The following is a 25,952-nucleotide window of genomic DNA, read 5'->3' on the forward strand; positions in this document are numbered from 1 at the left end:
CACAAAACAAATCTGCTTGGATTTAGAGAAACAGGGCTTGAAATGTTTCAGTTTTTCCTGAAATATTTTAACAACAAATGATAACATAATCAAAACATAATAATAATACTAGTAAGTTGCTGCCCTAACCACCGCTTTGTCCATGTACACTATACTGTCTGTCCATTTTGTATTTGTCGTCCTTACTTCACCTCTATTCCATAATTATTTTAGTGACTCAATAATTTAAGTGTGACTGTTGGTGCTCCGGACTATCACTTTTTGTGTACTTCTGATGAGTTTTAGCACACACTTCAAGTTGCTGTGGATGAGACCATCTGCTAAATGTATAAAATATACAAATGGAAGTGTAATGCCGCTGCTCTACATGATAGCCGGTGAAAGGGGGAGTGGGCTCATCACTACATTTATAACTCAACGTTCTGCTGGGACCCTGACAGCACACTCAATGTAGGTGAGCTTCAGTCTGAACATGGCTGTCCTGGATACTCTGTCCTCAGCAGACTCTATATTTATTGTAAGTCAGGCATCAGGGAGATGAATAGATGCAGAGAAAAACAAACATCCTTTCTTATGCACATATTCAGGCTAATTCTTGCCAGAGAGACTCAAGCTCAACAGTGCGAAAAGGAAGCATACATCAGGGGTGTCCAAACTACGGCCTGGGGGCCAACTGTGGCCCTGGGTCCATTTTTTATTGGCCCTCAGCTAATTCTAAAAGTAAAATGGAATATGGCCCACACCTGAAACTTGCGCTTTACTTATATTGTTCTTATTAAATATTATGTAACATATATGACACTGTAGTCATGTGTTAAGACACATTTTCTATTACAATTTAAAGTGGACATATCATGCTATATTTGAATAATATATTGTAGGGCCATACCTATATAAGATATATTTATACGTTTTCTTTTTCAAAATACCAAACAGATCATGCATTTTAGCCATGCCTCATTTCGCTCTATTTTGCTCTCCTCCACCCTGTCTTTGCATGCGCTGCAGCTGACCACGCCCCCCTGCAAAGGAGGGGGCCGAGTTACGAGCGTCGTGTTACCATGCTGTTACCATGCTGTTACCATGCCACGGCAACCTCTCATTCCCCTGATAGGTCAGCTCCTCTGTCCTGACGTCAGAGAAATGTTCAAATCTGGATCAGTTTTATCAGATCCGTTGCAGCCCCCGTTTTTAGAGATTTGGGTATGGAGGAAAATAGAGAGGGTTGTGTTTTCTGACACTTGGTGAGTTCCCTGGAACACCGGGGACACATATTCATGTATAAAAGACGTACAAAAGTGCATTTTGCATGACAGGTCCCCTTTAAGTTGATAAAACAAAAAAAAGCCCAATAACTTATTTGCATAACAAGCTTGATATCTACCCTTCCTATTTCCTTTATACATGACTGTGCAGGGAGTTGAGAAGCAATCTGACGCTATTGTTTTAAGGGATGAGTTCCCAAACCTTTTTGTAACAAAATGAAAATAATTAAACCCTGTTAATGGAAGGCTGTGATGTAGGCTGTTTTTTTTCTTTAAGCATATTCAATTATCAAGAATAATTTATCTACATTTGATTGATTGTGCTAAATTATAACTTAACCTTACATATGAGGCAACATACCTAACCTCTAGTGAGTGGCCAAGCCCTTCATATATATTTTTGTATGTGGCCCTCAGTGAAAAAATGGACCCCCTGATATACATAGACTGACAAACAATCCTGCACCCTTGTACCTGACAGTGAAGGTCTGCTGCAATGTGAGGCGGGGGTTAGGGTCAAGCACTGTTTGGGGTGAAAGGTCAGCAGTGAGGGTGACTCCGGAGCCGCGCAGCAGCAAGGTGACGTGGTCCGGCAGCAGCTCGGGGGTCTCGGAGGTGAAGGTGATGGAGATGAGCTGGGCATAGCTGTGGATCTGATGACCCAGGAATTTCTCTAGATGGAGGACAGAGGTTGGATGTTAGAGTGGAGTCAGCTTTGATATTGAAGGCTCAGCTCATTCTCTGCCATCCATGTAGGGAACACAGAGACCTTTACCTGTCTGCAGGTGGTGGGAGCTGAATTAGTAGATTCAAAGGTGTTATGGTCATATGCACAGGGTTGTTACTTTAAAAGGTAATCCGTTAAAATAACTAGTTACATGTCAAAAATGCAATCAGTAACGAAATCTGATTATCAAAACCTAAAATAAATGCACTTTTCGTTACTTTTGGAGAACCTAAATATCAAATGCAATGCAAATAAAAACAAGAGAAACACAATTACAATAAGATGTTTTTTACTTAAGTGTATGTAACAATGTTAGCTTAGAAAAGAAGAAAACAAGGTATTTCATATAGAAAATGTAGTAACAGTAATAGTTCATAAAGGCTGTTTAAGCTAAATATATGAATCAAAAGCATAGACTGTATGATTGTTTAACAAACAAGTGTCCACCTACTGCCTTACAAAATAAATGTCTTTTAAAATAAAGAAGAATTAAAGTAAACATTATTAAAGAAAAATAATTCACAAAGTCCACCTGATCTGTATTTCAAAATGTATTGTAACACTGAAATCCTGCTAGTAATCTCATTTTTTAATAATGTAACAGTTATCTGATAAAACATGTTTTAATGTAATTGTTAGAAACATATCAATCGTCACCGGCTTGGTCTTCAATATCAGGATACATGTATTTATTATCCTTGCAAGAATGGAAGTAGTCATCACACACAGAGGTTGCATGGGACAAATAGTTTTCAGAGTCCTTGATATGCTTATATACAAGAGAGGGTGTTACAGTCCACAAGATGGAAGAATACTGGTTCAAAGCAGTATTCTGACATGCACGAGTGACTGGACCCTACACTCTTCCATAAGTGGGTCTAAAAGGACCCGTATTAGAATAATATATGTTTTTATGCCATTTTTGTTCTCCGCTATTCTGAGACCCTCACAGTATTCCAGTCCCTTTTCAAAACTCATCTCTTCTCCTCTTGTCTACTAATAGCCCCCCCCCCCCCCATCAATCCATGCCGGTTGATCAAGTTTGATAGTCCTATACCCCCCACCCTAACCTTCCCTTATATTGTAAAGCGATTTTGAGTCCTTGAAAAGCCCTATACAAATATAATGTATTATTATTATTATTATTATTATTATTATTATTATTATTATTATTATTATTATTATTATTATTATTATTATTATTATTATTATTATTATTATTATTATACTGACAGGTATCAGATCTTGCTGTGTAAAATAATCTTCCTGAGAGGTGTCACGTGTGATGTAGTCTGTGTGGTCTACAGTGAATGTATTCCTGACAGCAACAGGTGATAAGAATCAAAGGTTCCCAGAGGATTCCATAGAAAATGCATGCGGGTCATTTTTGACCCACTTATGGAAGCTTGGGGTAGTAATACAAAAACTACAATTTCTTAAAATGTACATTTAAAATGTGAATGGCATGATATCGAAAACATGTTTTTTGAGGAATAGCTGGAATATGAAATGATAAAAAAATGTAATTACAAAGATACTTAAAACCACCTCACCGGGTCCAAAAAGAGCCACTTATGGTTAGTTAAGATTAGCTAAGGCCTGCGTAAGCAATAAACATGACAGTCATATGCCTATCTCTCTAGGGGCTGTGTCATTATGCCTATCTCTCTAGGGGCTGTGTCATTATGCCTATCTCTCTAGGGGCTGTGTCATCATGCCAATCTTAGGAAGATAGCTATCATAACTTCAACACAGTGTCTCATGAGCGTCATCCATGTAGTCATACATCCGGCGGCTACGTATACAGCTACGTAGGGCCTCTGTTATCATGTGCTACTCGGATATAGAAGGAACATTCAGTATTTTCCCAACAGTAATTGTAATCGAATCCTTTTTTTCATATGCACAGTCGCTACATGTAGTTATGGCAATGAAAACATAAGTCCCAGGCTCCTCCAACAATGCAACATGCATATATATAGGACACACAACAATCAAAATGGTGCAAAAAGAAAGAGAATATAAATAAAATAGCGCAAGAGAATGTTGCAAGTGACCAATGTGCAAGTCAATATGTAAAAAGTTAACTAAAAACATGTAAAGTAGAATAAGATGAGCTAGTATTTATCTTTGTGGATATATTTACGAACTCTCAGAGTGTGTTCAGCGGGGTTCAGGCTCTTTGAGCCCACATGAAACTCTGCAGGATTATTCTGTGTCTGTAATTACCCCCCCTCTCATCTCTGGCTCATTACAGCACATTAGCAGGACTTCAAAGATCTTAGCCCCACTAAACATACCCTCACCCACCAGCAACTCCACAAGTGCTACTTTTATTTTGATGTATATAAATAGGAAATCTTGCCATCCCTTAATATGGGAATAGGAAAAATGTAAACAACAAATGTTCTATAGTATATTTATTCTGTATTGTGTGTGTATTATACTCTCTTATATATACCTGATCTATAGTGTATTCAATTTCTGTTTGTCATTTTCATACCGCCTCATACTTTTCATAGTGTAAATACTGTCATATGTACAGTCTATATTTATATTATACTATGAATAACTCTGCCCTTTAATACTTGTTTTACACTTTTGGTTAGATGCATTGCGTTGTCCTAATACTTGCACTCTGTCAATTGACAATAAGGTTGAATCTAATCTATTGAAGAAAGACTTGAACCAGTTAGATCTAAAAATGAAAAAATCATTTTGAAAAAGAAACAACAACTTTGCTGCTATTCTCTATCAGCTCTGGGTGAGCGAGTGGGCAAACCTGACAGGTTGCATGCTTGGTTGCCACCTTGTTTTGGAGCGTAATCGTGTGTGAAGTACATCCTGAGCTCCTCTGGGGGTTGTGGGGGCTAAGGACTTGAGTGGGTGATTTGACTTGTGAGGGGCCTCTGCCGTCATTCAGAGCATTCCACTGTCTGATCGTCCAATCAGCCGACAACCGCCTGTCATCACCTCCACAGACCCTTCCTCATATTTGTAGCTCACTCTCACACAAACATTTACGGACAGTTTACTCAATTTCTATCTGACCTAAAACTCATTTGTAAGGCTTCCCCGTTGAGGTTTTGGCTGCTGTCGGTAATGCATTACTCAGCGATGTGTTAAAGTCATTAGTTAAAGTAACAAGTTATTACTTTTTAATGTATTTTTGTAATTATTCTTCCAATTAAGTCTAAACTGGTATTTTCGTCTTCTTTAATCATTTAATGCATTTCATGGTTCAGTAAATAATGCTTTTTGCATTACCAATTACTACATTTATTGGATTTTATATTATATTAGTATTCTTGCTGTATCTCTCCAGCTACTATTCAGCTGCAGTGGCACTAGCTAGGGAGTTCAATTATATACAGTATATATATATATATATATTGTTCTCAAGTGGTTTATAACTGTGTCACTCCTATATAAGTACATAAATAATACATTTAACTATTCGTTCTTAAATATCGCTTTGGTCATAGCTGTTAGCTTTTGATCATTTACATTTTAATGAGATGATACACGAATTATTGAACACTGTGTTGTTTATATTTATCATTCCACGCTGTGGGTTTAGTATTTGTAGGAAATGAAAAACAGACAGTGATGGAAAAGGGAGGTCTTCAAAGACATGACCAATCAATAGCACTTTATGTCCCGAGTCCAATAAGGCATCATTCATACCAATGTGCCTTCAGAATCAATAGAAATAGATAATTAACAGCCAATCAGGAGCAGGGGGAGGGGCTTGAAAACCAACCTGACAATCATCACCAGCAAAAACAAAACTCCTTTTGAAGTCAAATGATCTTCCAGACATCTCAGTGTAGTTTCACAATCAATACATATTGATAACGAGGAATAAGAATAGCTCAGCCAGTCCGGGAACAAAAAGAGACTTCGATTAAATCCATCACCAATTAGACAGGAATGCCTTTATTGAGCCCTCTCACATTTAAACATCTTCACCTGTGGAAAAACTGCCGATATGAGAGGTCTAAATGAAATAACCAATCAATATGTATTCCTGGGTCCAAAAGCCACAACTCATACCAGTGCAAATGAAGCACATAACAGAAAAAAGACTCCGGTATAGAATATAAATAAAATACTTGTAGTGTTTGAATTGTTTTCTCAAAGTCCCAAAGCAATGTATTTTATTAGTGACTGTAACCTGCTGTCAACAGTTTCCATAGGCACAATTTCCTAGTACTCCCTATGTGGTTAGGCTAAGATTATTTCAAGTTATTTACTGTACTAGCTAAAACGGCTGTTGAATGGTCAATGTTGTGGGAGGAAAATAAAGAATACATAAATGATTGATATAAGGCGAATTATCTCCACATATGTTTTGTGTAAAAGCAGTAATATAGGTAGGGATTTGTCGCATTTTGATTGGCGTTTACAATAGCCAAAATGTGCTGAACGGGAAATTCAAGTGTGTAAAAACACAAAAACGAAATGAATGGATAGCAATACTATCAATAATCATTTATTTATTCTTTATTTTCCTCCCACATCATTCCACTGCAATAATATCACCATTTATTTACTATATATTCATTGATATTATTAAGTATATTATGAATGATCTAACAACATTGAATTGCCTTTTGCAAGTATCTGAGCTTGATACAGTAACACAATGTTCATAATACTGGGGATTTATTTATTTAAACCTTATCTCTGCAGCCTTCTCTTTTGAGGACATACAGTACTATACTCGATGCACTTAACAGAACAGCATCTGCAAGCACACGTTCCTTTTGTGTTGCGTTAATAAGTCGGGAAATCTCTAAAGGGCTACTATTTTTGGGGGAACTGGAAGAAGCAATTACCTTTATTTGGAGAGTGACGGACTATAATAATGAGTAATATAAGAAACTCATGTTCACAGAAAATAAAAGTCAACAGATATTACTTTTTAAATGATTAATAGGAAATGCATACCGCACATTCCTTGCATAACGGTCGGTAATGAGCCCAGTAATACTGTTGTGTGACTAAGCTAATATTCTCTCCTAAAGAGTTCCCTATGGTCGTGTTTCAGATACAGCGCGCTGGCTATTATTCTGCTGGGGTGTGATTTGCATTCCTGTTGTTCCTGGTACTTCTTCTTTTTGTCTGTGAGGACAGGAGTACCACAGCATAATTACTCATAACCCTAATAGAGCATCCAGGATTGGCCCCTACTAGCGGGCCCCTCTCCAAAGCAATGAATCACTATAGAAAACAATGAAAGGATTATTCATGTGTAAGTGTGATCTGCTGTCTGTGTATTACCATGGATTTATATTCATTATTTCATCTTACATGACAAATTGGGGAGAATTCAAAAGTTTAGCAATCTCTAAATACCACAGTCTGCACATAATGTACTGTATTTAAGGATATTTCTATCCTTTCTACAACTGAGAGATCACATTCTTCTGTGTAGTACTTTAAGCATTAGGGCAATACATGCATATGTTGATCAATAGATTCCATTCTTATGTCTGTATGCTCAATATGAAGAGCCAGGAAACAATTGCTCTAGCTTGGCATGAAGACTGAATTCAGGGGGAAACAGCAAGCCAAAAGTCCTAAGATCTGACTACCGGCACCTCCTTACTTTTCTGATTTGCAATTTCTGTGTTGTTTGTTCAACCCATAGCAAAATAGTAACTATAGTATTAACAGATGTTGCTTTTCCAGGGTTGTGCCAGGCTATCCTGACTTCAGGAAGTCACTGCTGCTGGCCAGGAAATAGATTAATTGTTTTTGCTCTTCTGTTTTTGTGCAGATTAAACAAACAATACATAATGTGTTAATTAGTCCGCTTTAGAAGATTTGATGTTTTCTCTGTTTATCATCGTACGCTGAATCTTTTGGTTTGAGGCTGTGGGGGGAAAATATGTTATTTAAGATGTCAACATGGGCTCTGGGAATGGGTTTATGCAAAATGTCAGGTTAATATTTGTATGTAGTGCCCTCATTGGGGTCCTTCAAGGTAACATACAGTCCTGGGTCAAACTAAATAAATGATGCATGCACGTTCAATCAACAACTTCAAAACAAATTGAAAATAAACAAAGGTTGAATCTGTGCCAGTCCATTTCCATTTAGTTTCAATGGATGTGTCAGAATGATCTGAAGTCCACGGACTGTGCTGAGTCTGCCAGGAACACATAAAGCCACCGCTGATAGATTTCCCTATAACTTTTGGGGAATGGCTGAGGAGCAAACTATCAATCAGGGGGTTTAGACTTTGCTCCAACCAAATTAAATCAACTCAATTTCAATTCAATCAAAGCTGCCTCTCACAAACACAGGTCCCACCGAGGCTCCAATCGACCACAAAGCAGACAGTGTGAGGGCAGAGGGTGAAGTGACAAACTTTAAACTTTTAAGCAGATCCACTGCACTCTACTAAACTGTCTGCAGGTGGAATACATGACCAAAACCACAAGGTATCCTTTAAAGAAATATACACCACATATGTAGATGAAGACCAATTAATATACACATGAAATACACCTATGCAGCCAATAACCTCACCGTTACCCTATTTAAGGAAACAAATCAACACATTCAAAAGCATTTGCCTGAGCCCTTGGCTTCTGCACCATTGTGCCGATGCTGCTGTGTTCTGAGATGAACAGAATGAAATGAATTGACAAAGAGCTATTGTCGGTCTTAACGGCCTTAAGGCCTCAGTATGCTCGAACAAAGAGCTCCAGAGATTGTCGAACAGTGTCTGAAATCCCCTCTCTAGACATCTTTCTGATGTTGGAGTTGGCGGGCCTATTTTCAACACATCTTTGTAACTTTCTGAAACAGACTATTTGATAGGAGATACAATATAGGAAGATAGGAAAGTTTTGATTTCTCTCTCAACTGTACCTATATTGAGTTGCTTGGTGTAAAGCCCAGAGCAACACATTTGATACCTGTCTGAAACAGCCAAAAAACTGATTCAACCTTATAACCAAAATATTACAAAAATAATATGGTCTCTTGGGTGCTTCAGAAGTAGATTGTCCTCTCTTGACTTTTTTTGTCAAATGGCTGGCTTTAACATGAAGGTTGTTTAAACAATTTGCTAACATTTGATTTCTGTTTTGTTAGCTAATCTTCAGAAATCTGCTGCTGTTATTGTAATCCATATTATGTTAGGCTATTTAATTCTGTCTCTCTTGACACCCGCTTAATCTTACACAGCGCGGAGATTGCTTTGAGTAGCCAGTCCTTCACCTAGAGAATTTAGCTCTTTTAGATTGTGTTTTTTCCTCAGCATACCAATACGCATTAATGCACCAATGGCTCCAGGAAAACCATTATGAAACAAAGAAGCAGGCTAGTTTACAAAGAAAAAGCGATACACAACGTACAATTTGATATTTCACAGCAAATAAACAACACGAAATAAGATGCAAAGATGCAACAATACTACAGGTTAAAATTGACCAACCTAGCTGGCAACTTAGAGTCAAATAAACAATTATAGTTGCATGACACTGGCTATTTTCAGATTGCTTTATTTAACTCTCCAAATTGGAAATTATGTTTAGTGCAATTCTGAACCTGAAACCAGTTGCATGAAAGTTCCTCTGTGTGTGCCCAGTCCTGCTTTGTGTGTGTGAGCAACCAAGCGTAACACCATGAATGAGAGTAAAGAGAGTGCCAGAAAGATTGACTGTGTCCAGACAACACAACATGCAGGAGACACAGAGCTTTGGAGAGAGATTCGAAAGTCATGCAGCCAATCGGAGGCTGTGATGGCTTCTCACCAAGCCTTTGAGTATGAAGACTGGGTATACACACTTACTTCTAGATGTGGTCAGACAACAAGTATCACTGTATTGGTTTCAAGCCTACTGAACTCTTTACTCATTCACTAGTGAGTTGACTTTCTCTCTGCTTCTCTTTCTCCGCACTCTTTACTCCCTGTTTTTGTTCTCTATTGTCTCTCTATCTCTCTACCCAATTTTCTCATCTCCCTTAGCTACATCTCCTTTCTGTTTGGCTTATGTTTCCAGACGACAAGGCCACCAGCCAGGCTCATATGCAGACGCTGGGTGCATTTAGTGCTCAGGTTGTGTGAGGCTCTCAGCTGCAATTGCTGCTTGAATCAGAGTGACAGTTAGCCTGGAGCTGCTCTCATTGCTCTTCTTGCTCTCTGTTCCCCTCCTGAACACAAGAGCAGCCATATGCTTCTCCTCTGCCTTCGACTAGAGGGTTATTTCATTAAAATGTTGTCTGCTTTTCCATCCTTTTTTTATTTTTCGCTTTCTTGTCTTCCTGCCGCTTCAGGCCTTAGCAGGTTGGTTGTGCAAAAGATCAACATGGCAAGCTTCTCAACAGATGGCTGTAAGGACTCGTGGTATATGATTCCCCCCTTCAGCATGAAACTCCGCTCAGCCAAGAGCCACGGTTACCGTCCAGCAGACTCAATTGCTGACCGCGGTGGTTGGAGGCAGGTCAGAGCGACTGTTTAGGGAGGTGCTTGAGGTTTGTCTGTGATAGTTCCTGGCAGCTGCGCTCGTGTGTTCAGTCTGCTCAGACTCCGGGGGGACTTGAACTCTGCGTGTGTCAACCGTCAAGCAGATGTCCAGGATCAGGAGGAGGACAAGTGGCTTTGCACATGCTTCAGAGGACGATGGTGTCCCCAAGTGTCTGCATGCATACACATTCACACATGTCTACCTTCATACATTCATGACTTGGGCACTTACTGGTGAGAAAAAGTAATTTGGACAAGAGAGTTTGAAAGATGTTTTAAAAAAATAGAAGTGAAATAGAAGGAGCCGTTCTTATGTCCTGCCTGAGTAATTTGAAGAAATGAAAGATGAAAAAAGTAAAAGGCATAAGTGGCGTTGGTATGAGAAAATCAGGAAACTCAAATTGAAATTATTTTTCTTTCTCAAACTATCTCTGTCTGGTCCAAAGACTCCTTGTCAGACACTTTTCAGAGAATATCTGTGACGTCTTAGCGCTGGATGATATTTGTGGAGCTTGGTGAGTGACGCATATCCCAAACACTAGTTCTCTCTACAAATTCAATTTTATAAAAAAAAGCCTATATGATTGAATCCTGTCTCGTCTGACACCCGAAGCCAAGACAAACTACGGTAACAAATACATTCCTGGGAATCACAGAAATTGCATTTCATATGATGTCCGACTCCGACTTGTCACTCAGAATTATCTGGTACGTTGGTGAATACACAGTGCAGGGATTTCAGCACATTTACAAATGAAATGTAAAAGAGAAGAGACAGTGGGGAAGAGAGGGAATTTCAGAGCTGCCTTCAAAGCCGCTGCCACTCCGGTCTAATCTTTAAAGTAACTGTACACATGCACCCCTATAAAAAAACACAGCGAGAGAAAATGAGATCATTAATAGGGATGGCAAGGCAATAGATGTGTGCATTTATTATGCGGAGAAACAACATAAACAAGCACTGTGCGAAGTAGATAAGCAGGCTGCCACAAAGCTGCTGTCGGCCAGTCGGGCCACTAATCTGTGCGTCGTGGCCAACAGAGACTATAAACTGTGTGAAGAAGAAAGAAACTTTAAAATAAACTATTAACTATGTACATTTTTAATTACACATACATTGCAAAGCATGCAAGCACTCATTATGGACTCATGCCCACGTCACACACACAGTCGAACTTGCACAACCATGACTTATGAACACATTCATAATAACATTTTACAAATGATGCCTGACCACCAGGCTTTGTCACATCCCGCTGTAAGTATTTCATCCTTCTAAAAAAAGATGCCTCCAAATGGAGCCGTTTCTCTGTGATCGTGCGTTGTGGGCATTAAGCCTCCAGGATGCGGAGTTAATGGGATTGCTCCTGTTTTGCTTCTGGCTGCGAGCTGCATGGTGGCTGGAGAGCCTGTGAGTTGATGCCTAGAAACGACTTAGCGGAGACAAGAAGAAGCCGAGCCAATTTCTACTTTGTTGCTTCTCCAGCATGGCCAAGACATCCAATTCCATCAGGCCTCTGCTGCTGGGCGGCAGATAGAAAATGGGCCCAGCTTATTCCCTTATCTTCTAATGGCTCTGATAACAGATTGGTGGAAACGGTGTCAGAATAACTGCCGCATGACCCGCTGCCAGAGACCCTTATTAATCTTACTAAGAAACAACAGGAACAAGCTATGGGTATTAAGAACGCTTCGGTATCATTAACATATTTGCAAGAAGAGCAACAACTTGAGGATTTGTTATCTAATAACATAAATGTCAACAATATGACAAAAGCTTCCTGGGGACCATCTAACCAGAGGTAACGATGTGTCCTCATGGATGAACTCAGATCTCTACTATTTTCTGTTCCGACTCACCGGGGGCTTTGTAGAAGCCGATGTCTTCCTCAGTAAGAGGCAGCAGGTAGACTTCACCTTCCTTCCACAGCAGGGAGTACTCCTGCCCTCCAGAGAACTCCCCCAACCAGCCGTCCTGATCTGGAGATGAAAGAAAACATTTCAGAACATGAATCACGGCTTTTCTCTGCATCACAGGATGTCTGGATGGTAAATGCGCTTTGTATACAAAGAGTATAAACCTTTGAGTTCTTACAGGAGATGTGTTCAGATTATTTTTCTATTAGGTTTATTTTATCTGAGATCAACAGAGAAAAATAACAACAGTACACACAGTGGCCCTGAGAACTCAACACACAGCAAATAAAGAAAACATATGCAGAAACATTGCAAATAGAATCAGACAAACATAATAAACCTAATAATAATATGTTTTTAATAAATCGTTTTCAGCACAGTATCTACCATTGCATTTGAAACATGCAATCAGAATACTGTTTTATGTATTTTGTAACACATTGTACGTTATAGTCTAAGGGGCGGGACATCTCTAAGCGGTTAACCAATCCAATCAATCAGAGCAGACTGGGCTCTGGTTTCAGACAGAGGGTGAAAAGAGGTGCTGCAGCACAGGCAGTATGAGAAAAATAAAGAGCTTTTTGATCATAAAGCATGGAGACATGTCACAGAAGCAGAGACACTAAATACTAATATGAACCTGAAAATGAGCAGAATATGTCCTCTTTAGGAATGCAGGTTCTATATTCCCTTGCAGCATTTTGTCTACATCTTCATGTGTTGTAAATTGATGGAAAGTATTTCTTATTAGCCTGTGTGTTGTAGAATTGCAGGCTTTTCAAGTTGCAGTAGGTTAAGCTAAAAGGGCAAACTCCCTCAAATTGAATAGAAACAACATATTCAATTCGGTTGAACTACAGAAAAAATAACAAACATGCACAAGACACTTCTTAATTATAGCACAATAAAACACAGAAATCAAGGAGAATGAAGACGGTGCAAATTCAGAAAGAACAAAGTAAACCCCCGGTCATTTTTATTTTTGCTGATTAATAACATCCCCACAGAAACAAAGAAACCTTATTAATATCTGGCAAGTCTTAGACAATACCTTCAAGGAAGTCAGAGGTGATGTGGACAGCAGCGTAGTGATTGGACGGGGAGCAGGCCAGCGAGTGGCCGAAGCAGAAACACGCCTGGCAGCCTGCTGTGTTTACGTGTTGTAGGTTGAAAAAGCCAGGCCTGCATCTGTAGGTACACACACACAAACATTCCCTCATGCGTTACAACATTTAAATATTGCCCCTCATTGCAGCTATTTATCACATCCCTGCTGGTTGCTGCAGTGTTATGGAAGATGGGGCCAAATGGAGCTCAGCTGCGAGGACCCTGAGCACTGACCTACAAACACTCTCTGGCATAAGGGTGGACAGGAACAGCGCTAGAAATCAGCCTCTACACTCGTCACATTACACAGGAGAGGAGCCTGCTCAACCAGCCGTGAAATCAGCCAAAAAGTCAACAAACAGGGAGCACAGAATTATTCAATAGTCTGAGACCTGGGGCTGTGTGTATTGCTGATGTCACAGTGAGTTCATCTGTTTGATCCTGTATCCCTGAGGAGCGAGATAGAAACATACAGAGGGGCGCAGGCACTTGGTTATCGACGTGTTGCAACGGCACAACATTTGGAAGATAATGTCTAAGAAGTCAAAATGACAGAAAACTCAAAACCTGGGAGAAATGCTTATACAAAATATTCTTAAAACTAAAGTATACTGATTTTGTGATTACCTGTCATATGGACCAAACGTTTTATCCTAAAAATTAGGACTTTTAGTAACTTAATTTCCTAAAATTCATCAATGCTTTTTTTTTAATACAGATAACGTGCACAAATAAAAACAATAAATACGATTTATCTAAAAAGGAACCCATAAACCTTGTTATTTTCTTTTTGTATTTGCTCCATAATAAGGAGAAATTATTTTTTCTGTGAATGCTTACTCTGCACTCAAAGTAATGAATGGTCGGTAAAGTCTTTAGTTGTTCTATTGTGGAGGCCTTCTCAGTTGCCTTGGTAACCATAGGTTATTTGCGCACATACGTGACGTTATAAAGAATCTTATAACTCACCTGTCGCAGCTCTGCCCCTCCACGTGTGGCTTACAGTGGCAGCGTCCGTCCAGAGCAGAGCAGACGCCCACACTGCCGCTGGAGGCACAGTCACAGGGCCTGCAGGAAACAAGAGGAAACAGGATTAACATCCATTGCACTCAAGAGAAAATGAGGCACATTATTAAGAGACAAGGAGCAGTCATTGGAAAGTGTGGACTGGTTTTTTTTTTTTTGGTCAATGTTTTGTTTATTGAAAAAACAGATTCAATCATCCAGGTTCCCAATTGGGACAATGATAATCTTCCATTTTCATTTTTTCTTAGAATGAACCTAACCCCTCCCACCCATACCTTGAAAACCCATAGAGATACAAGTTTAATCATGGAAACACATTTATTCCATGTCAAAAAGAACACAGTAACAACAAATACAAGAATAAAAATACATAAAATAACAAGTAGAGGTAGTAGTAGTAAGAGGGATAAGTATATACAAAGATAAATAAGAGTCTGAATAAAAAAAGGGAAATAAAAAAATAAAAAAATAAATGTTCCACTATACGGTTGGGAGTGTTTGTCGGTTATTGAAGTAATCTATCAAGCACTGCCATTTCTTATAGAAACAGTCTGCAGAGCCCCTAAGAGTATCTTTTATCTTCTCAAGTTTGAGAAACAAATACAGGTCGATGGGGGCTAAGGGGATAGCCAATCTAGTCAAATTCTGTGACGAGCTAATAGAGATATGCCACTATATCAGCTTGTTTGGCAGTCAAAGTGGAATGGTCTCCTGGAACCCCAAAGAGTATAATATAAGTGCTTGGCAATACTCTATTGGCTTCCCCTTATTCCACGTCACAGATGGTCAGCTACACAATCGCTTCCCTGGAAACAGTGGGGAGGCTTGCTCAAGGACGCCTCAACAATATGGGTACTTGTCTCTGGCCTTGAATCTCTCCTTAATAACTAGTCCACTCTGTGAATGTATTTTTGTCCTTGTCATTACATTTATATGTTCTACATTTCTATCCAAGGCAATTTAGCCAAGAGTTTTTGTAGCTTTCAAAAACCCAAGCCATTGTAAGTGCAACTGCATTAGCTTCAAATAAGCCGAACCTTGGTACAGAAATGACCTTTTTGAAAAAAGATTAATGGCCAAGGTGTATTAACAGTCAATAAACACTAAGATGCTTGGTTAAGTACACAATCAAACACAACAATTAAAACAACCTTGATAAAAACGAGGCGATGTGTTGGGTAATGTCAAAAAAGCATTTGATCACCTGCATTGATTGATTACTTTTATTTGCACCTGTAACACAAAATCTATTTTTTAATGAGGCACTATTACAAATAATGAAATTATCCCCAGGCGAGGCGTCTCTACTTGTTTCTGCTCCAGTGGGCTGAGTAATTCTCACCTCAACCCAACGGCCTGATTTTACTGCATGGATGAGAGAAAGTGTGCGTGTTGGCATGTGTGTGTGTAGAATTCTTTGAGGGAGAAACATCTAAAATAAGGGTCAACTGTAAAATCATTATACGCTATTGATTAATGAATAGGTCATTGCCAAAACTTGTGATATTCATTAAAGGAAATGTGTTCCAAGGGTTCTTAAATCAGTAATGTGTTTTCACTAAAGGCTCCTTGATCTTGAGCCTCTCTTTAAACCTGCATTAACTTATGCGTTCGGACGTTTATGGGCAAAGAAAACAAGCTGTGAACACAGTGCTGGCATAATAACCATTTAGGCTGATGAACTGGGAGCAATATTAGCATTCATTGGGAGTTTGTTTTGCACCTGGCTGATGCAAAACCAATATACTCCCATTGAATCTCTAGTTGGTCTCCACTTTGCCTGGGAATCGTACCAATTTGCAAGCACATATTGGACATTTTTGTGGCCCCTTGACTTTGGACAGACAACTGTTATCTACTATGGGTTCTGTTTAACTGTACAGAGGAGTTTGCTGTTGAGAGATTTTTCAAAACAACCAAGATGGCTGCAGCTGATGTGGAACTTTCTGTTTAAGTGAGGTGATACATCTGAGCTAAAGGAAAAACAATCAACTGCGCATAAAGCTTTACTTGAGAGGGAGAAGTGTTTGCTTTACTTCAAGCTGAATTTGGTCAAAGTTTAATATACTAAGTCAGTTATAGGTTTACATATTTCTGTTTCTTAGGCGTGAGGGTTTCCAAATTATTTAACATGTTCTGGCTTGTCTCCATCAGCTTATAAGAACCATATCTGCCACTTTATTTAACTAGCGAACTTTGCCTTTCCGCTGTAGCTGGACTGTAATCACTCGTTGGGGCTTGTCCGTGAAAAACAAAGGACTGGAAACAGCAAGCTAAGGAAACTGCATTTTTTTAATAATATCTGAGAGGGTGCTTCTCTGATTGTGAAGCCCTGAGGCAAATTCGTGATAGTGAGGCTTTATTAATAAATTCAGTTGGCTAACCAATTCTCATTTTATGTGGATTTTAACTACTCTATGTTCTACAAAAACACTAACACTATCATCACCTCTTTTTAATTACGCATAGTCCTTGCATTCATTGTTAATACAAAAATATTGAATGTAGCAGCTTTAAAATCCCAAGAATACATTTTGAAAATGTTTGACAAATGCTAAAACTGAATTTCAATTTTTTGGGAGTTTGTTGTTGTCACAGTATCCAGAGTGATGTGTTGAGAAATAGTGTTAACACCAAATATTCATTGTTATGCGAGACAACGGCCTCACATCTTAGCATTCCCTCTGCAGGTAGAGGGGGTCAGGGAGAGATACGGTGGACTTCTTATGAATATAAACATACTTCTCTTACAACACACACACACACACACACACACACACACACACACCACACACACACACACACACACACCACACACACACACCCACACACCCCACACACACCCACACACCCACACACACACACACACACACACACACACACACACACACACACACACACACACACACACACATTATCATGCAGGCTCATATGCATGCATACTCAGTAGGAGAGCTCTCAGTTCAGAAAAAGTTGGAATCTGCTTTTTATCATCAAAATGTATGCAGTAGGTCAATGTCACTTTAAGCAACAAAAAAACCAGACTGAGTGTGCAAAGCCTCAAAACCAAATCAGCCTCATATCTCTGGGATGAAAGAAACTCAACCTATCTTAAAATCAATTAAACCCAGTGAGCTCATTCTTTCAGCATACTGAAACAATCAAAATCAGAGCTGAATACAAATACTGATAACAAAAAGTTTCTTCAATAGACACGGTCATTTTGTTTTTATTCAGGGAACCACCTCAATTAATAGACAAACAATTTTAATCAGCCATCAATCTGGAAATAATATATTTTTCACAATCAGTGATTACTTTGTCTCAGCAAGGAACCATCAAACAGTATCTCTAAAAATAAATAAAAGCATTTATTGCCTGCATACTAAATAATTCAATGTCAGGAATTAAACAAAAGTATGGAATAAGCTTGTATTACTAAGATGACATTCCTGATCTATTAAAAGCCTATTCATAAATAGATGATAAGTCAAAAGAGATTATAGATTTGTGTATGCGAGACTAGACAAACCTTTCCTAACTAAATCATTATATATTCATCTGCAGGATAGCAGGGAGGTTTTTAAAGGGTTAAGTTTACTTTTGGGACCATCAGAGGAGCATTCAGTTTGATGAGGGCTATTCTAGCTGCCACATGTTTTCAGTTGACATTTTTGAACATTTGAGAAAAATGTTGCATTGTTGTCCAATTATTTGTATAACATAGAGACCAAGTATCTTCCTATAAAGTTGAAATGGCAAAGAGTTCTTTGTTTACACCAGACATTATCAACCAAACATTCAATATTAGTAATCATTTGGAGTTATGTTTTAAGCAACCCGTTGTTTCCAAGTCCAATATTCACTCTCTGTGTCGGCATGTTTTAGTCTCCACCAACTTTTGAGAAGTACCTAGCTATTTAGCTGCTAAATATTCAAGTTAGTTTGTCTGTCTGGCATTTAGTGGATTCATTAGATCAGATTTCAGACAAATGAAATGGACATTTATTCTAATAATGAGATAATGTGGATTAAACAATTCAGTAAATATACGTTAATAAAGACCAACAAATGTACCAAGAAGTGACACGTAGGAATCGTAGAGGTTAACAGAGGTTAGAAATAAGTAAACTATCCTGTTTTGAGTTGTATTAAAGTATTTGTGGAAATCTTGATTCAATCAAATGTTGATGCTTTTCTTAAGTTCAAGTTTCCATGTGGAAAATTAAAGTGCTCCGGGTTGTTTTGCCTTTTTAGAAATGGTTATTAGCAGACAGATTCTGTAGAGCACATCCTGACTCATGCTGATAAGAAGGTCACTAATTCACAGTGGTGTCACAGAGAGAAATGAAATCCTCTTGTTTACGGCTGCTTTGGAGTTTGATAAATTCACGCTCGGGGAAGTAGGATGGTGCAACTGCAAAACAGGGAGGATGTATGTGTGTCTGTTGTACCTGTTTATTCCTATTAACCCCTTAAGATGCCTTATTATAAATATTTCTTTCATTAATTGTCTTTCTGACCATGTGTGTTGCTCACCTGCAGCCACCAGGGCCAAGCGAGTGAAAGCCAGCCCGACATGTGTCACATTTCGCCCCTGTCACGCCATTTTTACACGCACACCTTCCCTCTACATCACACTGCAGACTCAGTGAACCTGGGCGGGACAGCAGATGGATCAGAAGAAAGAAAAAAAAGTTAAAAGGGTACACGGAAACAAGGAAAGGGAGTATTTCAAGAAAATGGTGGTTGGAGGGACTTAAAAATCCATCGGCACATCATTAATAATTTGTCGTGATGGGGATAACTGAATACCTGTTATTGAATTCTGTTCAAAAGCCCCAGAGATGAGCTCTGAGGAGCAGGAGATAACCTTGCTTCCACGCTGTGTCTGACATACTGTAGCTTAAGTTAATGGAGAAAAAAGACCAGCTGGGGTATTGTTGGACTTGGAGAGAAAAAGAAAGCCCAATGGAGTCTGCTCTAACCTTTGATCAATATAATGGACTCCAACAACTGTGTGCAATCACCTTACACTACCTAGGAAATGAAGAGCGAAAGTTAGCTAAGGTATTTGTCCATTTCTCTCTGTGGTTCGCTCTCTTTGCACTGAACATGATGTAATTAACAGCCCAAACATTTCCCTGCAACTAAAATTAGACGGTGTTTAATGAGCACTGAGTCTTTTCATTGATAACTTTATAGTCTACTTGCCAGCAGTGTGAACCCGCAAATGTATCTCAAAGTTTTATGATAGAAATGTATAGTACGGGTCCCCAGGACATAGAAACTGCCGGCAACATGTGCACCATTGGCATAAATTGCATTAGTTAGCATAAATTAGCATATGCAGACAATAGCAAAAAAATGGCTTGGCCGATTTCGACAATTTTGGTGTGGTTTTTATAGTATATTGAGGATGTTGAATACATTTTCGGATCCACAATAGCAGTTGTGAGTCTCCTAAAACCCTAAATTCGTCAAAATCATCCCAACGGGATTACAAATGTGGACTGTTTCTGGTTAAAACTGCAATTTTTTATCCCGAAAATGTGAGAAATTGCCTCAATCCTCAATAACCTCCAAAATCACTCCAAACTTCTCCAAATCGGCCAAGCTATTTCTTGACCATTGTCTGCATATGCTAATTAACGCAACATATGCTAATTATGCAAATTGCTCAACATGCAAGTTAGCATCCAGCTGTTTCTATGTGCTGGGGACCCCGAACTATACATTTCTATCATAATACTTTGGGGCACTAAACATTTGTGGGTTCACAATAGGACTCTATGGGCTGGCAAACAGACTATTAAGTGAGTCAATTGAATGAATTCTTAACAGCAAAATCATGGATTTATTTTAATGGTCATTTGGACCATAAGGCGAGGATTAATCTGATGAGATGTTTAGGAGATAAGACGAGCAAGATTGTATTAATTATGAATCAAAAAAATACTCAGGTAAGGTTTGGCAGTTTAGTAATAGTCGATGTGTGAGAGTAATGTTATTAATGATTTAATAACATTAATCCTACGAGTCCTGTTTCTGTGTAGCTACATTGTGATGCCTTATTGTGCCAATATGGCGTTCCAATTTAAGCATAATTAAATGTTCTCATGGCAGACTGAACTAAAATGATGAGTAATGATATTTACATGGATTAAAATTAGGGGTTTCAAGTTATTATGCAAACAATGGGCTCTGTGCAGTTTACCGTTAATATTGCAGTTGCAGGGTATGCAGGGCTCCTCATGAGACCTCCTGTAGTGGTTCTCTCTGCAGCGCTCACAATGGGGCCCGTCGGTGTGGTCTCTGCAGCTCACACAGCGCCCCCCCCTGCCGGTGCTGCGGTACTGCTCCACGTCAAACACACACTCGTCAGACCTCCCGCTGCAGTTGCACTCTGTGGAGGGAAAACAAGAATGAGAAAGAGCAATAGGTCAAGTGAGGAGAGACGTGGAAGAAAGAGCATCTCACAGGAAGAGGAGGTAGAAAGAGAGGAGACAGAAATAGACGGAGAGAGGCAGAGGGAGGGTGAATGTCTGAGAGATTATGTGTTCCGGGATTGGATCATAATTTAGAGGCTCGCTGCTAATCTCATTTCACACAGGCCTAATGAGGAGCCAATCGGCTGTCAGGGGGCACTTAGATAACAGTAATTCATGTTTATACAAGAGCAAATTACTCAGCTGATAACACAACATCACAGCGCTCATACCCCTCATATCAAATCCCTCCTTAGTCTACCAGTCGCCCTGTGGGGGGGGATTTAGGTGAAATTGCCCATTTTATTATGAATCAAGCTCTCTGTTGTGCCGGAAATAACTACATGATTATTCCTTCCTGTAAATAAGTAGACTCGGCACGGTTCACGTTATTAAATAAATGTAATGATCAACAGTTGCTTTAAAACCCATGTTAAAAACTTTGGGTTGAAGGTGAAAGTTTGAAAGGCTTTTAATTAAGAGTTTTTTGTTCCATTTGGGGCTGAAACCATTCATCAAAGACCTTGAGTAACTTAATTATTAAAAGTCATCAACAAAGCTTTGTTTAATCTCTTATCAAATAATAATACATTATTATCCGGCAGTGGCTCAGTCAGTAGGGGCTTGGACTGGGAGCTGTAGGGTCGCCGGTTCAAGTCCCCGACCAGACCTACAATATGGAGTGTGGACTGCTACTTGGAGAGGTCCCAGTCCACCTCCTGGGCCCAGCCGTGGTGCCCTTGAGCAAGGCACCGGACACCCCCCTTCCCCCCTCACTCCCATTGCTCCCTGGGCGCTGTACACTAGCTGCCCACTGCTCCTAGTACTAGCCTCCTGGTACTAGGATGGGTTAAAAGCAGAGAACACATGTCACTGTGTGCTGTGTGCTCTGCATGTGTGACCATTAAAGAGGGTTTCATCCCTCCCAATTCTATTCTATCAATTTGGACCTATAAAACATCAATCACAACTTGCTCAGTCAAGATAATAAATTGAGTAACACCTAAAAAAAAAAAAAGGACAAGTTGATTTTGCACTTCTATCACCTCTCGAACTTATGCCTAGTCCCTTATTCTCACAACTACAATCTTTCTGCTTGAACGGAAACAGAATCTGACACTCCACAAAGAAAGTCTCTGCAGCATGACTCAGCTCTGATTGGCACTGGTGGTCAACTAAAGAACAAATCCGTCCGGTCGGCTCTACCTGTCAGCTCTTATCCACTCTGTCTTTATCGTGCTGCTATACTGCTGCTGCCACTGCTGAGCCTCTGTTTCATTTCCTTTAGTCCCACAAAGTCACGTTGACTCTGAAAGCCTCTCAAAATGTGATGTGATCCATGGTGTTGTACCAGGAGAAGCTTTGATGCTTGCAGACTATCCTCAAAAAGATAACTATTATCTAAAAGTGATGTTTTATTCACATAACTTCAGGTTTATAGGTCATGTCTAGTTAATTCATATTCTGAACTGAAGCGGGGAAATTTAGTTTGTTTAATGATGGGCCCGTCACCCTGGATTGAGCCTCAGGGCAAACTGAACATCTGGATACCCATCCCCCTCGGCAACTTCAAAACGTACATTTGATAATGTTTTAATTAGTTGCAGCTCCTGGTTAATGGGCTTTTGTTTTTACAGTTTTTTCTGGTTATTTGGTTTGTTATCTTTACTTAAAAATAGGAATGTGACTAGTTTTAGTTCACAACTGTGAGGACTTTGTGTATGTTAAATAATGTGATTGCCATGAACAGCCTTTGATGTTAATGCCATATTGGCTTTCTCAAGCACAAAACTTGTTCTTGAGAAAAGGCTACATCAGATGTATGACATTTTTTAAAAGCACAGAATAACTTGTGCCTGTGATCTCATAAAGATCAATATCATGTCTTAAACAGGAATTGAGAAAAGGGTGAGTGAACTAAGAAAATAATGCTGTCAACCGAAGTTGCTTCTGGGTGGAGGGAGGACTCGAAATGTGAACTGGAAATTAACCTGTCCCATTTTGAACCAAAGGCATGGCAATAGTTTTTGATCTTTGTTCGAAAACATTATAGTTTATTCATGTAGTAGGTGCAGTTTGCCCCATCTGGCAATAACCACTGACAACACCCATTTATTAGGCTTGTAACTTTTGAAATAGGTGCGAAAACTAAATAACCAAAGTTTTTTGCACAACTTTCAGTTTTTACCCAAGAACAAATCCCAAAGGAGAAAAAACATTGATTATTTCAGAATCTATTAAAAAACTTTGTGAGTGGTTTTTATATATGAATGTATTCTAAAAACAGGGATTAAGGCCCAGTGTAGCAGGGCAGTTTAAAGGTGGTGTATTTTGCTTGTATTATGTCAGGGAGGGAACCTGAGACAGCGCAAATCACTTAAAGATGTTTTTCTACCGATGCAACACAAAGACCTCCACACAGCCTCCCTCATGTTTGGCCATCTTGACCACATTTAGGTCTGCCCACCCAAAACAACAACCTCTTAAATTCCCATAAATTCCTCAGCCTTTGCTTCACTGCCACTGTGGAAGCTCCACACAAGAAACAAGGCAGAGTCCACAACATTAATACAATTATAGTGCACAAAGGACTTTTTTCTAGTGATTGATGAAGCCACCTCCCTAAACACTATGCCTCACACATTTTTGGATGAAAGATCAACAGTATTACAACAGAGGTACTTTAGAATACAGCACTATGGAGCAATGTGGTGGTGGCCTGCAGCTTTCTCAGCCATAAATTCTACTTTACTCAATTGCACTTTTGATAGCTCAGTTTCTTCTTAAGGTAAAGAAGTAAACTGTAAATGTATGTTTAGCACTTAGCTTTACACAAGGTTAGTGATTTGTATGAACTGTCATTGTGTTAAGAATTGGTTCCCTAGAAACTGTATTTATACTCATTTGCAAAGGTGACACTTTCAAGAGTCAATTTTAGTTTATTGGTTTGGTATGAATGGTAACAAATTCATTACCCTTGGTAATACATGTCTGTCACATAGAAGTGTTCAGTAAGTCCAAAATCAAAAAGCGAAGCAATCGGAATAACCAGATCCTCCGCAACTTCAATGTAAGTGCATGTCTCCAGTACAAGATACAAAAAAGTGCTGCATTATCTGTGTGTGAAAAAAGGGACAGCCCAGTGACTCCAGTGGCACCAACCTCTCCTGACAGGCCAGTCCTGCAGCAATTTACACTCCAGATGAGGGCATTCAAGGACTCGTTAATTTGCATATCAAGCCCATATAGGCGTGGACGCAGCCCCTATATTGCTCCTTGGGGCTCTGTCTCATGGACATTAGTCTGGACACACAGTGAAAGCCATGTTCATTCTATATCTACTGCTCACAGCCCCTAACAGCACAGTATACACTCATTTTTTGCAGCATGCTATAGTAGCACCATGTACAATCTGGTCATAGAAAAGCAATGTTGTAAGTAAGTAAGTAAGTAAAGTTTAGTTATAAAGTGCTTTTTACAGACAAAATCACAAAGTGCTTGACAAAACAATAAAACATCATCATAGGAATCGTACAATGATAAATGAACACACAAGCCACGTGCTAAGAAGTCATAAAAGCACCAAAACATAATCAAAACACAATAAAAACACAATAAAACACAATGAATACAAAATAAAAACGTAGTATAAAATAGAATAAAATCAAGCACACCGGTTACCCAAACGCCTGCCCAAACAGGAATGTCTTTAAATTAGCTTTAAAGGAGTCAACAGAGTCAGCAGACCGTAGATGAGCGGGCAGAGCGTTCCATAGCTTAGGAGCCACGGCTTCGAACGCTCGATCACCGCGGGTCTTAAGGTGGGTACGTGGGACAGACAGTAAATTGTGCACATGTGACCTGAGTGGGCGGGCTAATGTATATGGATGTAAGGATTGTTATAAGATGTTTTATCAACGTTGCTCATTGAAAAGCATCAGAAAATCAGCTACTTTGATGTGAATACTTCCTCAACTACTCATCAAATAAAACAGAGTTTTCCCAAAAAAGGAAAGGTTGGAGAATTTTTTGGTAGTGGATATAAAATAACACACATAAAAAAATGAATTTGATGCATATAACTCATACTAAGTTGACAAATAAAAAAGCTGTTTATTTGATAAGACTATAATGAGCAGAAAAATAATATATAAATGACATGTCATACATGAAAAATATATGTTTATTAATAAAAGGGATGAACCAATTACAAAATATGGAACCAATATTATATATGAGCTAGAATAGCCACACTTCTTGCTGTAATAATGGACATGTTGAGGAAGATGAAACCTTCCACCACACCTGCATGAGAGGTGACGCAATACAGCATCTTATTGTCCTCTGCCTTCTATATCAATAATTTCTTAGTATTGTTGCAGAATGTATTTCGGAGAGGGACCACCAACCCTCCAGGCACAATAATTCCTCATTTTTATATCTAATTTGCTGGACGAATGAGATGTCGGACTAGCCAACGGAGCAGAGCGGCAGCATTGATAAGAAAGCAGTGTGTGAGGGATCATGCTGCGTACATATCTGTGTGACCTTTGGTGTTCTGTTACAGACAGAGCAGACCTCCACCTAACACACACTCTATTGTGCCTTGTACCTTAGGTTAGGATATTTATTTGTGATACAGTACTGCCAAAAAGCAGCCATCCCCATTCTTTACCAAACCAGAGGAGGGCTCAAGTGTCTTGGTGTGAAATCTCATAATCTCCTCTCCAGATATTCAAAGGTAATCTGTAAGGACAGTATCTGCAGTGAGAAATGCAGAATGAAGCCTTTGGTTTGTATGTTATATGATATCATCTGTATTGTTATCTTAGCCTGAATAAGGAAAAAAGTGATAAGTTGTTTAAATTGGTTTTTTATTTTAGTATACCTGACTTCCTATATCGTAAGAGCAGTTCAACATTAGAAAATAAAATAAA

The 25,952-nt window shown here is 39.1% G+C and overlaps 1 protein-coding gene across 1 annotated transcript in view; it reads right to left on the minus strand.

Moving 5' to 3' along the window:
* The window catches only part of lamc3 (laminin, gamma 3), a 130,578-nt gene that overhangs the window by 53,991 nt on the left and 50,635 nt on the right, over positions 1–25,952 (minus strand). Inside the window, exons 5-10 of the mRNA XM_034123598.1 lie at positions 20,745–20,933; positions 19,067–19,184; positions 14,471–14,569; positions 13,446–13,582; positions 12,338–12,457; positions 1,740–1,938 (exon numbers count right to left, since the gene is read on the minus strand). Of these exons, the coding sequence (XP_033979489.1) occupies positions 1,740–1,938; positions 12,338–12,457; positions 13,446–13,582; positions 14,471–14,569; positions 19,067–19,184; positions 20,745–20,933 (862 nt within the window). The remainder of the gene's footprint in view (positions 1–1,739; positions 1,939–12,337; positions 12,458–13,445; positions 13,583–14,470; positions 14,570–19,066; positions 19,185–20,744; positions 20,934–25,952) is intronic.

This window comes from Trematomus bernacchii, unplaced genomic scaffold, assembly GCF_902827165.1.
Source record: "Trematomus bernacchii unplaced genomic scaffold, fTreBer1.1, whole genome shotgun sequence".
NCBI classification, from domain to species: Eukaryota; Metazoa; Chordata; class Actinopteri; order Perciformes; family Nototheniidae; genus Trematomus; species Trematomus bernacchii.